Raw genomic sequence first — 14,929 nt, forward strand, 5'->3', positions numbered from 1 at the left:
TACTTCAGTTCCCCATTTAAAAGTGGTGTGTCAATGGCAAGTCGGCTTTGTAAGGCTGCAATGTTAAGTCGATTTAACCTGCTTGCCAAAGAAGCTGAAAAAGAAGATTTACTTGAAGCTAGTACATATCATGCAGCTAAGGTAAGTCTTAAAAGGAATGAAGCTAATCACCGAAATAAAAATTTAAGACAATAATAATGTGGTAATTTTATAATGATGATGATACATAGCAAAAGTTGAGTAAATAGTTCCTGAAAATAAGAGATTACCATGTAGTGGTAAAATTAATTTTTAAGTGAACATGCTGGAAATTGGATATGTAAATAAGTGTTGCCCCTGAAAGTAGCTACCTCAGTATGGTGTGTACCTACTTTGACAATATTGATCAAAACCTACTGTCATACCCAGAGGAACAAAATGGTAATAAAATTTCTTATGTATATGATATTAGCTATATTAACGATAGTATTTAAGTATTCTAAAATGATATATTAGTATATTCATATAAATTAATTTGCCTATCTTAAAATTGTGAAACACCTTTAATTTGAGTTTGTGATTTGGGCTTAAGTGATGTAGGTAGTCTTTTTCTATCTTTAAATATATATATTCTTTTTTTAGTATTACGAACATAATTTATGTTGAGTAGAGAATTTGGAATTTTCTTTTTAAGTACAGAAGGAAAATATTACTTGTAAATCCACCTACTACTCAAATATAATACTCTAATCTTGTAATGTAAGCATGTTATTTCAGTTTCTTATCATGTATTTATATTTTTGTGTATGCATATATTTTAAAATATTAAGCTTATATTATATATGCTTGTTAATCTGATTTTTTCATTCAACATACTAAGACCTGAGCCATTTCATAATATGTTATATCCATGTTATCAAATTATTAAATACAAATTGTTTTTAATAACCTAGTTTCAGTAATATAGTATTATGTGAAAGTCTCTTAATTTCACCAATATCTTAATACTCAAACTGTATAATTCCATCCTGTAAAGCAATTAATATTAACTGTAGGTTTGTTTGTATATACAAACATTTTTAAGTATAAAAGCTTACCTAGACAATTTCGGGTTTGGGCATAAAGAGGTTGCAAGTCATCTCTGTAAAAAAATATAAAACTGGACAAAATTATCAGGGGAAAAAACCCCTTCTCACAACTCTGGAAATTAACTAAAGGCAGAAAACACACTGAAAAGTGTATACTCTTGTAAAACTCTTAGAACTTTGGGTAAGAACAGCAGGAATTTGTGGCACCTTTGCCCAAAGCTGTTCCTGTTCTCTCTCCTTCCTCTCTGCTAGTTTGAACGGCAATAACTGTAGTTTTATCAGATTGAGAATGCCACCAAAAGTAGTAGATTTTCTGCTAGAGGGGATGAACTTAATTTGTGGCAGAGGGTGAAAATTTGTGACTTTTTCAACTAAATGTGCCAAACCTGGTAGAGGAAAATAATGGAGAAAATCAGTAACTTCGCTGGCCCAAGGTTGCAGTCCTTGGGGCAAGTGGTATACCAGTTAGTAACTTAACAGGTAGATCTTGGAAGTGAAAGAGCCATGGAAGGGTTGAGAGAAATTCTCTATATATCCTTGGCTGACTGAGAAATTACACTCATGTGCAATGCAGACTCAAGAGAACCTAGTAAAGAGTGAAAGTGTGAAATAGAACTGCCTGCAACATTAAATACACTGTACCACCCACCCCTCCCCAAATGAATTGATCAGAAAAAGGTAGAAGCCTTTTAGGTTTAAGGTGTTTGAGCATAATGTCTGCTGAAATCTTTTCCTTATCACTAAGCTATTTGTTTATCACTAAGCTTTGCAGATACAGGGTAACCCCTAGGAAGCCAGGCTAAAACATAACAAAACTGGAAAGAGACAGTGCACACCATGGGGAAAACAGATCTCACAATTGCAGCAAACTTAAAAAAAATAAAACAGAATCCAGAGTTGCTACAATATATTATCTAAAAAGTCTGTTTCAACCAAAAATTATGGGATATGTAAAAAACAGGAAAGTAAAACCTATACTCAGGAAGAACAACATTCAATAGAAACTGGTTCTGAGTGGATCCCAATGTTGAATATAGCAAAGGTTTCAAAGCAGCTATTATAAATATGTTCAAGTAATTAAAGGAAAATACAACAATGTTTCAGTAAGTAGGTAATCTCAGTAGAGAAATAGAAACTACAAAAAGAAAAACCCCAAATGAATATTCTAGGATTGAAACAATATATAATAACTGAAATGAATATAATTCTCTAGATGGGTCCAACAGTACATTTGAGATTGCAGGAAAAATATCAGTGGACTTTGAAGATAGATCAAAAGAAATTATTTTAAAGGACAGAATGAAACAGGTTAAAGAAAAATGAACAGAACTTCAAAGATTTGTGGAACAGTATTAAGTGTACCAACTTATGTTGGGTTGCCTCCGTTTTTTAAGTAAAAATAAAAGACACATTTTTCATTTTCACCAAGAACTTGATTGAACAACATATTCACCCTTTTGTTCCACTACCTTCTGCCATTTTTCGGGCAACTTCATAATTCCATCTTCCCAAAACTTTCTTTTCGAGTAGAGAACTGCTCTGTGTACCTTTTACAGTCTTCCAGGGAATTGAAATTTTTTCCATTAAAAGAATTTTGTAAAGAGCGAAATAAATGAAAATCCAAAGGTACAATGTCTGGTAAATATAACAGATGAATCAGAACTTCCCAGCCAAGGTGTAACAGCTTTTGCCTGGTCATCAAAGAAACATGCTATCTTGCGTTATCCTGATGGAAGATTATGCATTTTCTGTTGCCTAATTCTGGATGCTTTTCATCTAGTGCCGCTTTCAGTTGGTCTAATTGGGAGCAGTACTTGTTGGAATTAATCATTTGGTTTTCTGAAAGGAGCTCATAATGGAGGACTCCCTTCCAATCCCAGCATATACACAACATCAACTTCTTTGGATGAAGACCAGCGTTTGGTGCGGTTGGTGGTGGTTCATTTCACTTGCCCCATGATCTCTTCCGTTCCACATTATTGTACAGTATCCACTTTTCATTGCCCATCACAATTTGTTTTAAAAACGGAATATTTTCATTACATTTAAATAGAGAATTGCATGTGGAAATACAGTCAAGAAGGTTTTTTTTGGCTTAACTTATGTGGAGCCCAAATATCAAAGTGATTAACATAACCAAGCTGCTGCAAATGATTTTCAGCACTTGATTTGGATATTTTGAGTATGTTGGCTATCTCCCACATGGTATAACTTTGATTGTTCTCAGTGAATGTCTTGATTTGATTGCTGTCAACTTCAACTGGACTACCTGACGATGGAGCATCCTCCAGCGAGAAATCTTCAGCACCACACTTCAAAAACCACTTTTGACACGTTTGATCAGTCACAGGACCTTCTCCGTACACTGCACAAATCTTTTTGTGCATTTCAGCTGCGTTTTACCTTTCTTGAAATAATAAAGCATAATATGCTGAAAATGTTGCTTTTTTCTTCCATCTTCAGTATTAAAATGGCTACACAAAAATTCACCAATTTTGATAAGTCTTTTTTTAAATGCACGATGATATGACAGCTGTCACATACAATCTAACAAAATTGTTTTGAATGAAGTTGAAGACAACTAAGTGATACTAGAGCCATCTTACGGAAAAAAACCAAATGAACCTTTTGACCAACCCAATGCTAGGAGTCCTAGAAGAAAAGGAGAGAGAAAAGGGATCAGGAAAAACACTTGAAGAAATTACTAAAAATAACCCCATATTTGAGGAAGAATATTAACAGATCCAAGAAGCTCAAGAAACCCCAAGAAAGAAAAATATAAAGATTCATACCTAGATACATCATAGTCAAACTGCTTAAGACCGAGACAAAGAGAAAATCTTGAAAGCAGCAAGAGAGAAAATAGTTATCAACCATAGACCAATACATTTAAGGCTGATTTCTCATTAGCAGTAATGGAAGCAAACCCAGAAGAGCCAAAGCAATCTTGGAAAAGAACAAAGTTGGAGGATTCACACTTCTTGATTTCAAAGCATACTACAAAGCCATAATAATCAAGATAGTATAATACTGGTATTAGTATAAACATATAGATCAATGGAATATAATTGACATTCCAGAAATAAACCCTGGCAATTATTATGGTCAAGTGATTTTTAACAAGAGTGCCAAGATCATTCAGTGGGAAAAAATAGTCTTTTCAGTAAGTAGTCCTAGGATAACTGAATATCCCCATGGAAGAGAATGAACTTGGACTTCTACCTCATACCATATACAAAAATGAACTCAAAATGGATAGACCTACGTAAGAGCTAAAACTATAAAACTCAGAGAAAAACATAGGAGAAAATATTTGTATTCCTAAGTAAGAAAAAAGGCTTCTTAGATCTGATAACAAAAACACAATCCAAAAGAGAAAAAAAATAGTATTTTAAACTTCATTAAAAGTAAAACTTTTGCATTTCAAAAATTATCATTAGGAAATTTGCAAATCATATATTTAATAAGGGACTTGTATCCAGAATACACAAAAAACTTTTGCAACTCAATAATAAAAAGACAGATGACCAAATTTTTTGAATGAGCAAAGGATTTGAACAGACATTTCTACAAAGAAAATTTTAAAATGGCCAATAAGCATATGATGTTCAACATAGTCATTAGGAAAATGCGAATGAAGACCACAGTGATATACTGCTTTACACACATTAGGACATAGCTGTAATAAAGAGTGACATTAACAAGTGTCAAGAATGTGAAAAAATTGGAACTATCATGCATTGCTGATAGGAATATAAAATGGTACATCTACTTTGGAAAACAATTTAACAGTTCCTCAAAAAGTTAAATATGAGTTATCATGTAACCCAGGAATTTCACTCCTAGGTATATGCATAAAAGAATTGAAAACACTTATCCACACCAAAACTTATACATAAATGTCTGTAACGGTATTCATAATACAGAAAAGGTAGAAACAATCCAAATGTTCATCCACGGATGAATGGATAAACAAAATGTGGCATGTCCATACTATGGACTACCATTCATCCATAAAAGGAACTCTGAAGTACTGATACATTCTACAGTGTGGGTCAACCTTGAAAATGTTAAGTGAAAAAAGCCAGCCACAAAACGTTGCATGTATGATTCCATTTATATGAAATGTCTATAATAGGCAAATTCATAGAAACAGAAAGTAGATTACTGATTTCCAGGGGCTGTGGGGAGGAGAGAATGAGGAGTGACTGCTAATGGGTCAGGATTCCTTTAAAAACAAAAGCAAAATAAAAACATTGCCAGGTAGACAAAAATTAAGAAAATTTGTTGTTAGCAGAACTTCTCTAGAAGGAATTCCAAAGGAAGTCCTTGAGGCTTAGAAGAAATTATACCAGATGATAACAAGTCTACAGGAAGGAATAAAGAATACTATAAACAGTAATTATGTGGGTAGATATAAAAGATGTGTATATTTTTTTCTTATTTTCTTTAAAAAACCAAAGTTGTTTAAAATTATTTTAGCACTGTATTATTGAATTTTATAATGTATGTAAGTGGAGTATAAATGGCAATAATAAAGGACAGAGAAAGAAATGGATCAATATTGGAACAAAGTTGCTATATATTAGCAGGATTAAGTCAGTATGAATCTGAAGCAGACTATGGTAAGAGAAAGAGGCATATTGTAATTCCTAAAGTAGCCATGAAGAGAACAGCTGGAAAACTACAGCTAAAACATCAACAGAGGAATTAAAATGGTGTACTAAGAATGCATTTTTAAAAGGACTAGAAGGCAATAAACAAGCAGAGAAATAAAGGACACAGGACTTGGAAAATAAAGTGAAATGGCAGACATAAATCCAATATATATCAATAATTACATTATATTTGAATATTCTAAATGCTCCAGAAAAAAGACGGAGATTTTTCAGATTGGGCTAAAAAGCAAGATCCAACTGTATACTATCTGTAAGAGACACATTAAATTCAAAGACACAAATAGATTGAAAGTAAAAGGATGAAAAAAAAGACATACCAGGCAAACAATAGCAGTAAGAGAGCTGGAGTGTTTACATTAAAATCAAACAAGTACACATCAAGATGAGCAATATTACTGGAGACAAAGGGTAACGTGTTATAGTGGTAAACGGTTAATACATTAGGAACATACAACAATTATATAAGTATATGGGTATAACAGCAGAACCCCAAAATACATAAGCAAAAAATGACAGCATTTAAAGGTGAAATGGAGAATTCTACGATTATAGTTGGAGGTTTTAATGTTCCTCCCTCAGTAATTGATAGTTCAACTAGACAGAAAATCAGTAAGAATATAGAAGGCTTGAATAACACTACAAACCAACCAGACTAAACACTATACACAACAGCAGAATATACATTCTTTTCAAATACACATGAGGCATTCTCCACTATAGGCCATATAGGCCATAAAGCAAGTCTCAATAAGTTTAAAGGATTAAAATCATACAAAGTATGTTCTAACTACTATGGAATTAAATTAGAAAACAACAGAATGAAATCTAGAAATAATTATACATTTGGAAATTAAACAACTTCTAATCCACAAGTCAAAGAAGAAATACAAAGGAAATTAAGAAATATCTCAAACTGAATGAAAATGAAAATACAGCATATTAAAATTTAGAGAATATAATCAAAGAAGTGCTTAGAAATGCATAGCTTTAAATGCTTATATTAGAAAGGAAGAGAACCATAAAATCAGTTATTTAACCTTCCACCTCAAGAAGTTAGAAGAGCAAATTTAAAAAAAAAATGAGAGAATAATATAGGATGGGTTGGAAATTAATGAGATAAAAGACAGGAAAATCAATAGAAAAATCAATGAAATCAGAAGCTGGTTCATTGAAAAAAAATCAAAAAAATTCATAATACTTTAGCTAGACTAAAGAACTAAGAAATAACTGAGAAATAAGAGACAACGCAAGTGATCATAATCTTGATGAAAGAAGAGTCATCACTGAAGACTCCAAAGAGCTAAAATAATTTTAAGGAAATACTATAAACAACCTTTTGTCAACAAATTAGACAAGTTAAATGAAATGGATGCATTCCTAGAAAGACAAATTACAAAACTTGACTAAACAGAACATCTGAATTGAACTAAATTAAAAAAAAATTGAATTATTAGTTAAAATTCTTAAAGAAAAGCACAAGTGCAGTTATGGGTTCGCTGGTGAATTCTACCAAACATAACAGCAAAAATTAATATAAATCCTACAAAAACTTTAATAAAATAAAGGAGGAGAGAATGCTTCCCAACTCATTTTATGAGGCCAGTATAATAACCCTGATACCAAAAGTGGTCAGAAACATCACAGGAAGTGAAAACTACAAATCAGTATCTCTTAGGAACATAAATGCAAAAATTATTCATAAGATATTTACAAACCAAATCCAGCAACATATAAAAAGGATTATACACCATGACCAAGGAGGTTTATTCCAGGATGCAAGGGTGATTTAACATCAGAAAATCATTTGATGTATTATGTGAATATATTCAAGTTCAAAACCCACATACTTATCTCAGTAGATGTACATAATGCATTTGACAAAATCCAACACCTATTCACAATAAAAACACTGAACAAATAAGAAATAGAAGTGAACTTCCTCAACCAGATAAAGGGCATCACTGAAAAACTACAGTTTACCTGACAATGCTGAAAAGCTGAATACTGTTTCCCCTTCCCCCGAAGATTGCTCTCACCACTTCTAGTCAGCATGATCTGTAGGTCCTAGGTAGAGCAGCAAGGCAAGAAAAAGGAATAAAAGGCATCCAGACTGGAAAGGAAGTAGAAAAACTGTCCTTATTTCTAAATGATATTGTATGTAAAATATCCTCTGGAATCTACCAAAAACAACTATATTATATGTGAATTTAGCACACAGTGTAAGAACAATATAGAAAAATAAATTGTATATTTATATACTAGGACTGAACACCCCAGAATTACACTTGAGAAAAAAATTTCATCCACAGGAGCATAAAAATAAACTTAGGAATAAATTTAATAAAAGAAGGTAAGACCTGTACACCAAAAATGATGAAACATTGCTGAGAGAAATTTAAAAAGACCTAAGTAAGTGGAGAGATGTACCAATTAATAGATTGGAAAACTCAGTGTTTTTAGAATGTCACTTCTCTCCTAAATAATCTATGGATTCAGTGCAAGTTCTATCAAAATCCCAGTAAGCTTTTGTGTAGAAATTGACAAGCTGTTTCTAAAATTGTTACGTAAAATCCAAAGGACATAGAAGAACCAAAACAATTTTTAAAAAGAACAAAATTGGTAGAGTACCCTACCTAGTTTCAACAACTTACCATAAAGCCACAGTAATCAAGACAATGTATTGATGTAATGATAGACATATAGATCAATGGAACAGAATAAGAGACCAGAAATACACCCACACACTTACGATCAATTGATTTTGTACAAAGGTACAAAGTAATTTAATGGGAGAAAGAAAAATCTTTTCAACAAATGGTGCTGGAACAGTTGGGTATCTGTGGGCAAGCCAAAAAATTAACTTAGACTTATATCAGTCATACAAAAACTTCAAAATGGATCATAGAACTAAAAGAGGTAAAAACTATAAAAACTTCCAAAGAAAATGTGAGGAAACATTTGTCTTCCTAGGTTAGGCAAATTTTTCTTAGATATGACACCAAAAGCACAATCCATAAAAGAAAAAGTGATGGACTCCAGAATTTAAAAGTTGGATTAAGAAAATGAAGATACAAGCCACAGAATGGAAGAAAATACTTGCAAATCATACACTTGACAAAGGTCTTAGATCTAGAATAGATTTAACTCTTACAACTCATTATTAAGTGGGCAAACAACCCAGTTTTTCAAAGTGGCAAATAATATATACAAATGGCTAATACACATATAAAAGATACTCAGCCTGATTACTCATTAGGGAGATGCAAAATCAAACCACAATGAGATACCACTGCACACCTACTAAAATCCAAAAGACTGACTACACTGGGTGTTTTGCGGAGAAACTAGAAACCTGTTGCACTGCTGACTGGAATGTTAAAATGGTATAAAGCACTTTGGAAGACAGTTTGGCAGTTTGTTATGGAGACAAGCATATACTTACCATGTGATCCAGCACAGGTGATTTTTATTTACTTCTGTTTTCTCTATTTTCAAGTTTTCTGTAATGAGTATGATTATTCTTCTAATTAAAAATTAAAGAAGAAAAATTGTCTTTTAGGAGTGTTGGGAAGGAAAATTTTTAGTTTCAAAAACAATACTGAGGAAAATGGGAAATGAAAAAGATTTCTCTTAATTTTTAAAATGTCAAACTAAAGAAAGAAGATTAGGGTTACTTACTTTTCATAAGCCTAATTCTGCCTATATTCTATAATTCAATATTTTTTTCTTTCTGTAGCATATGTCTGGATCCTATCAAGAAGCTAAAACTTTGTTGAAATCCTACTTACAGCAGCATGGCTATGGCTCCTGGATTGTGAAATCTCCCTGTATAGAGCAATTTAGTATGTGAATTAATCCATTGTCATGTTAAAAATCGTTTTTTTTCATGTGTTTTGACTACTAAAATTTTTTTTTAAATGTTGGTGGTTTTCAGCTTTTAAAATCAGAGTCATGCAACAGCAGTATTCAGAGATTGCTGAAATTTTGTAAATATTTGTGTCAATTTATGTTGAAACATTAGGGTTTTAAATGTTTTTTAGTTTTTGAAAAAATAATTACCTGCTTCATTATATAGCTATTTTGTATTTATTTTTATAGACATTATAAAGCCATTACCCTTTTGTAATTTAAAAGAATATTCATTTTCTTTTAAGTTTTTGCTTTAAAGTTATTTGTTCAGCAAAGATATTCAGCATTGTGTCCTGATATCTCACTCATTTTTTCTTAATTAAAAATTGGAATTCAAGAATATAAATAATAATTCTTACTCGTTGATTAAATCAACAGACATTTGAATGTCTAATATTTGCCAATAACCATAGTAAGAAACTAACTAAAACATCATTTCTCATGTCAGAGAAGCTCTTGAATGCAAACTGAACATGTAAATGCAGAAAAATGTTAACCATGTTAGGGAATAATTTGATACATTAGTTATTCTAATTAATAGAGGATTATTGTAAATGCTTTAAGATTGCCTTTTTTCAGGTATTCTGTAAGATTCATCCAAATGTTATTCTTTATAATTTAGATTAGTAGGGACTTCTAATAATAGATCAATAAAAGATTATTTAGCTTTATATTTGTCTTTGTTTATACAGTTAGATGAAAGAGAAAGTTTAGTTACTCTTGGGTTAGGATATATATCTTTATTGAAGTTGGGAGTTTGTTCCATACTTTAGCCTCTTCAGTCTCTTCCTTAGTTTAAATCACAGATGAATTAAGCATTGGCTCTCAGACTTTGTTCCTTTTAGCTTGGATCTTTATTAAATTTGTCTCACTCCAACTCCAACCCATATGAACTATTATAATCTCTGATAAGGTTAATGTAGGGTTCTTGTGGTTTTGGTTTTTGGATTTGTTTTTTGTCTATTCTAAAAGTATGGTAGAGTTTAATTGATGAACACTGAAGTCATTCTGGAAAGACATACTTACATGTCTTTCAGTAGACTAGATTTAATACTTATCAGTAGGTTGAACCATGTGAAATTGCCATTTTTATGGGGGGGAAGTAGGTCAAAAATGGTCAAATATGGGCAGTTTCATGTGGATCAACATAAATATACTGTTATTAATAAGTTCCACTTCCATCAATTAGATGATATCTAGTGCTTATTTCTCTAAATTGGTATTTCCTTCTAAAATCATTTTAGTCTCTTATCTGGGTTGATTTCCATCTACAGCTAATTTCCAGCCTTTATGTCTATTACTTTACCTCTCTTTGATAGCAAATTGCCTCTAAAAATACAACACCTTTCATCTTCTCTTGGCTCTTCACATTTGTGGGTATTCCGCTTTTGATTGACACAAAATAAGGAAAAGCACCAAGTGGTTAATATTTGCTTCTGAAAGTTTTACCTAACTAGTGAAAGGTCATATGTTAGACAATTTATTTCCTCAAGAAATTTTTAATTTTGAGGGTAAGATAAAACAAATATACCCAGCTGTTTTATAGACAGAATCTAGTAAGTGCCACTTATTTATTCAACAACTGGTCACTGAGTGTCTCTGTGTATGTATTATGTCTGCTTAACTTACATATGGTGTTGTGATTTAGAGAAAGATTATATTCTAGAGAGGGATAAGCTATATAAAGGGTAAAGGAGATGGCATTTAGTAGAAGGCAGTCATTTAGCAGAAGGGGCAGGATATAGATGTGAAACCCAACATTGGCTATTATGACTCTTGACAATTGTAAATTATTTAATTTCTTTTAGCTCTATTTTTTATCTTTGCAAGGATGAAATTGGTACTTGTGGTTGTTATTCTTTGTGCAGTGTTGGAAGCTTAATAGAAAGGACTTCAGGCTGCCCTTCATCAAAAGTAGAAATGCTTATTATCTCTTCTATATATAATGTATTGGGGTTGTACAAAATATTTTGCTTTAAGAAAAGCAAACTTTTTAATATAAATCATATGTAATGTTTAATTTATAAGCATGCTGAGCACAATATTTGTAAGCATGATAAATACATTATTAGTGGCAGATATTTTTCAAAGATTTTTATAAGAAAGGTAGATAATTATGAAATACTTTTATATAGAAGGTTTAGGGGTAAGCTATTTTTCAATACAGGAAAAACATTTTATTCAAAGTTCCATTTATTTTTAAAGTTCTGTTGGGAAAAGCAAACTTCTAAATTTAGACTTCTAAACCTCTACTTCTAAAGTTGTTCAAAAACCCATGAAACTAGTTTAAAGTCCCCTTTTAGCTCCAAGGTTATGTTATGTTACCTGAAGCAAGCACTGAAAGATGGGTAAAATTTAGAAGGTTGAAATGCGAGAGAGAATGCATTCCACTTGGAAATTATGAAGCAAAGATTAGAGGGGAAATGTTACAGTGTTTGAGGCCAACATAGAACACTGGATGGAAGATCTGAGAAATGAGTCTAGCAGATGTTCTCAGTTTGGTAGGCAGAAGGGAGTCCTTGCAAGATTTTGTGTAGGGAAGTAACCTACAGTAAAACAGCATTTCACAACATTTTCTTCGTTTACTTTTTATGGAAATTTTCAGACATACAGAAGTAGAGAGAGTAGTACCCATCACACATGTATTATAAATCATGGCATGATTATTAAAACAATCTTGTTTCATATATACCTCCCCAAAGTAGATTATGTTAGAGCAAATATCAAACATGTTATTTCATCTGGAAATACTTTGATGTGTATCTGTAAAATATGAGGACTCTTTAGTACACACACGCACACACACACACACACACACACACACACACCTCTGTGTGTGTATAACCACAATTCAATTAGTATACCATAAGAATTAATAGTAATTCTCTCATCTCATAAATGTTGTATATATTGTTGGAATCAAGATCAAAATTACATCCATGTATTGAAATTCAAATTTTTGTTAAGTATCTCAATCTATAGATGCCCTCTCATTTTTTTCTTTTAATTTAGTTCTTGAAAAAACTGGGTTCTTTGTTTGCAAAGTTTCCCACAGTCTCATTTTGTTGCTGTTATTGGTTATTGCTGTTATTTCTTTTGCTCTCTCGTGATTTGATGACTATCTTTAGTGTTACATTTGAATTCCTTTTTCTTTTCTTGCATGTGTATCTATTACAGATTTTTGGTTTGTGATTATCATGCAGTTTTTATATAGCAATCTATATATATACATGATGGGTTTAAGTTGCTGGTCTCTTCTTTTTAACATCTTTATTGGAGTATAATTGCTTTACAATGGTGTGTTAGTTTCTGCTTTATAACAAAGTTAAGTTGCTGGTCTCTTAATTTCAAATGCATATTAATAACTTTGCATTTGTTCTCACCTCCCATCATGATTACTGCCTTTTATATCATATTTTACATCTAATTGTTTTGTGTATCCATTAACTGCTTATTGTGGATATAGATGATTTTACTACTACTTTTAACCTGTCTGCTAGCTTTGTGTGTGGATCATTTCTTACGTTTACTGTATGTTTGCCTTAACTGATAAGCGTTTTCATTTCTTAATGTTCCTGTTTCCAGTTGTGACCTTTTCTTAAAGAAGTTCCTTTAACAATTTTTGTGAAGCTGGTTTGGTGGTACTGAATTCTTTTACCTTTTTCTTATCTGTAAAACTTTTTTTTTTTCTTTTTTGCGGTATGCGGGACTCTCACTGTTGTAGCCTCTCCCTTTGCGGAGCACAGGCTCCGGACGCGCAGGCTCAGCGGCCATGGCTCACGGGCCTAGCCACTCCACGGCATGTGGGATCTTCCTGGACCGGGACACAAACCTGTGTCCCCTGCATCGGCAGGCAGACTCTCAACCACTGTGCCACCAGGGAAGCCCTGTAAAACTTTTGATCTGCCCATCATATCTGAGTGAGAGCCTTGCCAGGTAGAGTATTTTTGGTTGTAGGTTCTTTCCTTTTATCACTTTAAATATATTGTGCCACTCCCTTCTAGCTTTCAGAGTTTCCGCTAAAAAGTCAACTGATAGCCTTATCGGAGTTCCCTTATATATTATTTGTTGGTTTCCCTTGCTGCTTTTAATATTCTCTCTTTATCTTTAATTTTTGCTATTTTAATTACAGTGTGTCTTGGTGTCTTCCTCTTTGGGTTAATCCTGTGTGGGATTCTCTGTGCTTTATGAACTTGGATGTCTGTTTCCTTTCCCAGATTAGGGAAGTTTTTAGCTATTATGTCTTTAAGTATATTCTCAGCTTCATTCACTCTCTTCTTCTTTTGGGACCCCCTATAATGCAAATATTAGTATGCTTGATGATGTCCCAGAGGTCTCTTAAGCTGTCCTTATTTTCAGCCTTTTTTCTTTTTTCTATTCAGTATCAGTGATTTTTAACTACTCTGTCTTCTAGCTCACTGATCCATTCCTCTTTATCATTTAGTCTTCTGATGTATTTTTCATTTCAGTTATTGTATTTTTCTTCTCTTTTTGGTGGTTCTTTATATTTTCTAACTCTTTTTTAAAAACTTCGAACTTCTCGCTCTATGCGTCCATTCTTCTCCCAAGTTGTTTGATCATCTTTATGATCCCTACCCTCAACTCTTTTTCGGGTAGGTTACCTAACTCCACTTCACTTAGTTCTTCTTCTGGGGTTTTACCTTGTTCCTTCATCTGGGACATGGTCCTCTGTCACCTCAGTTTGCCTAAGTTGCTATTTGTATTTTTATGTATCTGGTAGATTAGTTATGTTTTCTGACTTTGGAGAAGTTCCCTTTGTATGAGGCATCCTATGCATCCCAGCAACACACTCCCCTCTCATCATCCGAACTATATCTCTAGGGGTTCCCTTTATGAGGGCTACAGGGTCCTTCCGTTGTGAAGGGCCTGACTATGTGGGCAGTCTTTTACGCTTTGTTGGTCCCCAGTCCAGTTGGTTGCCAGGTCTTGCCTTGTGCACAGGCTGCCGGCTGCTGGTTGGTAGGGCTGGGTCACAAGGAGGTGGCTGACTGCAGAGCCACAGGGAACCTCAGGACTAGTGCTGCCTTACTGGTGGGCAGAGGCAGGGTCCAGAAGGCTCTGAGGCTGTTGCCTGCCCACTAGTGGGTGAAACCAGGTCCTCGGGTTAGAGCCAGACTACTGGCAGGCAGAGCCAGGACCTGGAGTCTGCTTGCAGGGCCTAGGGGTCCCAGTGCTGGTGTCAGATGGCTGTTGGGGGAGACTGGTTCCTGACACAGTTTGGTAAGGGGTCTGGGGTGTCCTGAAGCTTGTGCT

The 14,929-nt window shown here is 33.4% G+C and overlaps 1 protein-coding gene across 2 annotated transcripts in view; it reads left to right on the plus strand.

The window, feature by feature from the left end:
• ADAD1 (adenosine deaminase domain containing 1) overlaps window positions 1–9,596 on the plus strand; it is a 46,912-nt gene extending 37,316 nt beyond the window's left edge. For both annotated transcript variants that reach the window (XM_060011859.1, XM_060011860.1), the window contains exons 10-11: window positions 9–141; window positions 9,483–9,596. In XM_060011859.1, the coding sequence (XP_059867842.1) occupies window positions 9–141; window positions 9,483–9,596 (247 nt within the window). The remainder of the gene's footprint in view (window positions 1–8; window positions 142–9,482) is intronic.
• The last annotated feature ends 5,333 nt before the right edge of the window (window positions 9,597–14,929 follow it).

Source organism: Delphinus delphis, chromosome 5 (genome assembly GCF_949987515.2).
Source record: "Delphinus delphis chromosome 5, mDelDel1.2, whole genome shotgun sequence".
In the NCBI taxonomy this organism is placed as follows: Eukaryota; Metazoa; Chordata; class Mammalia; order Artiodactyla; family Delphinidae; genus Delphinus; species Delphinus delphis.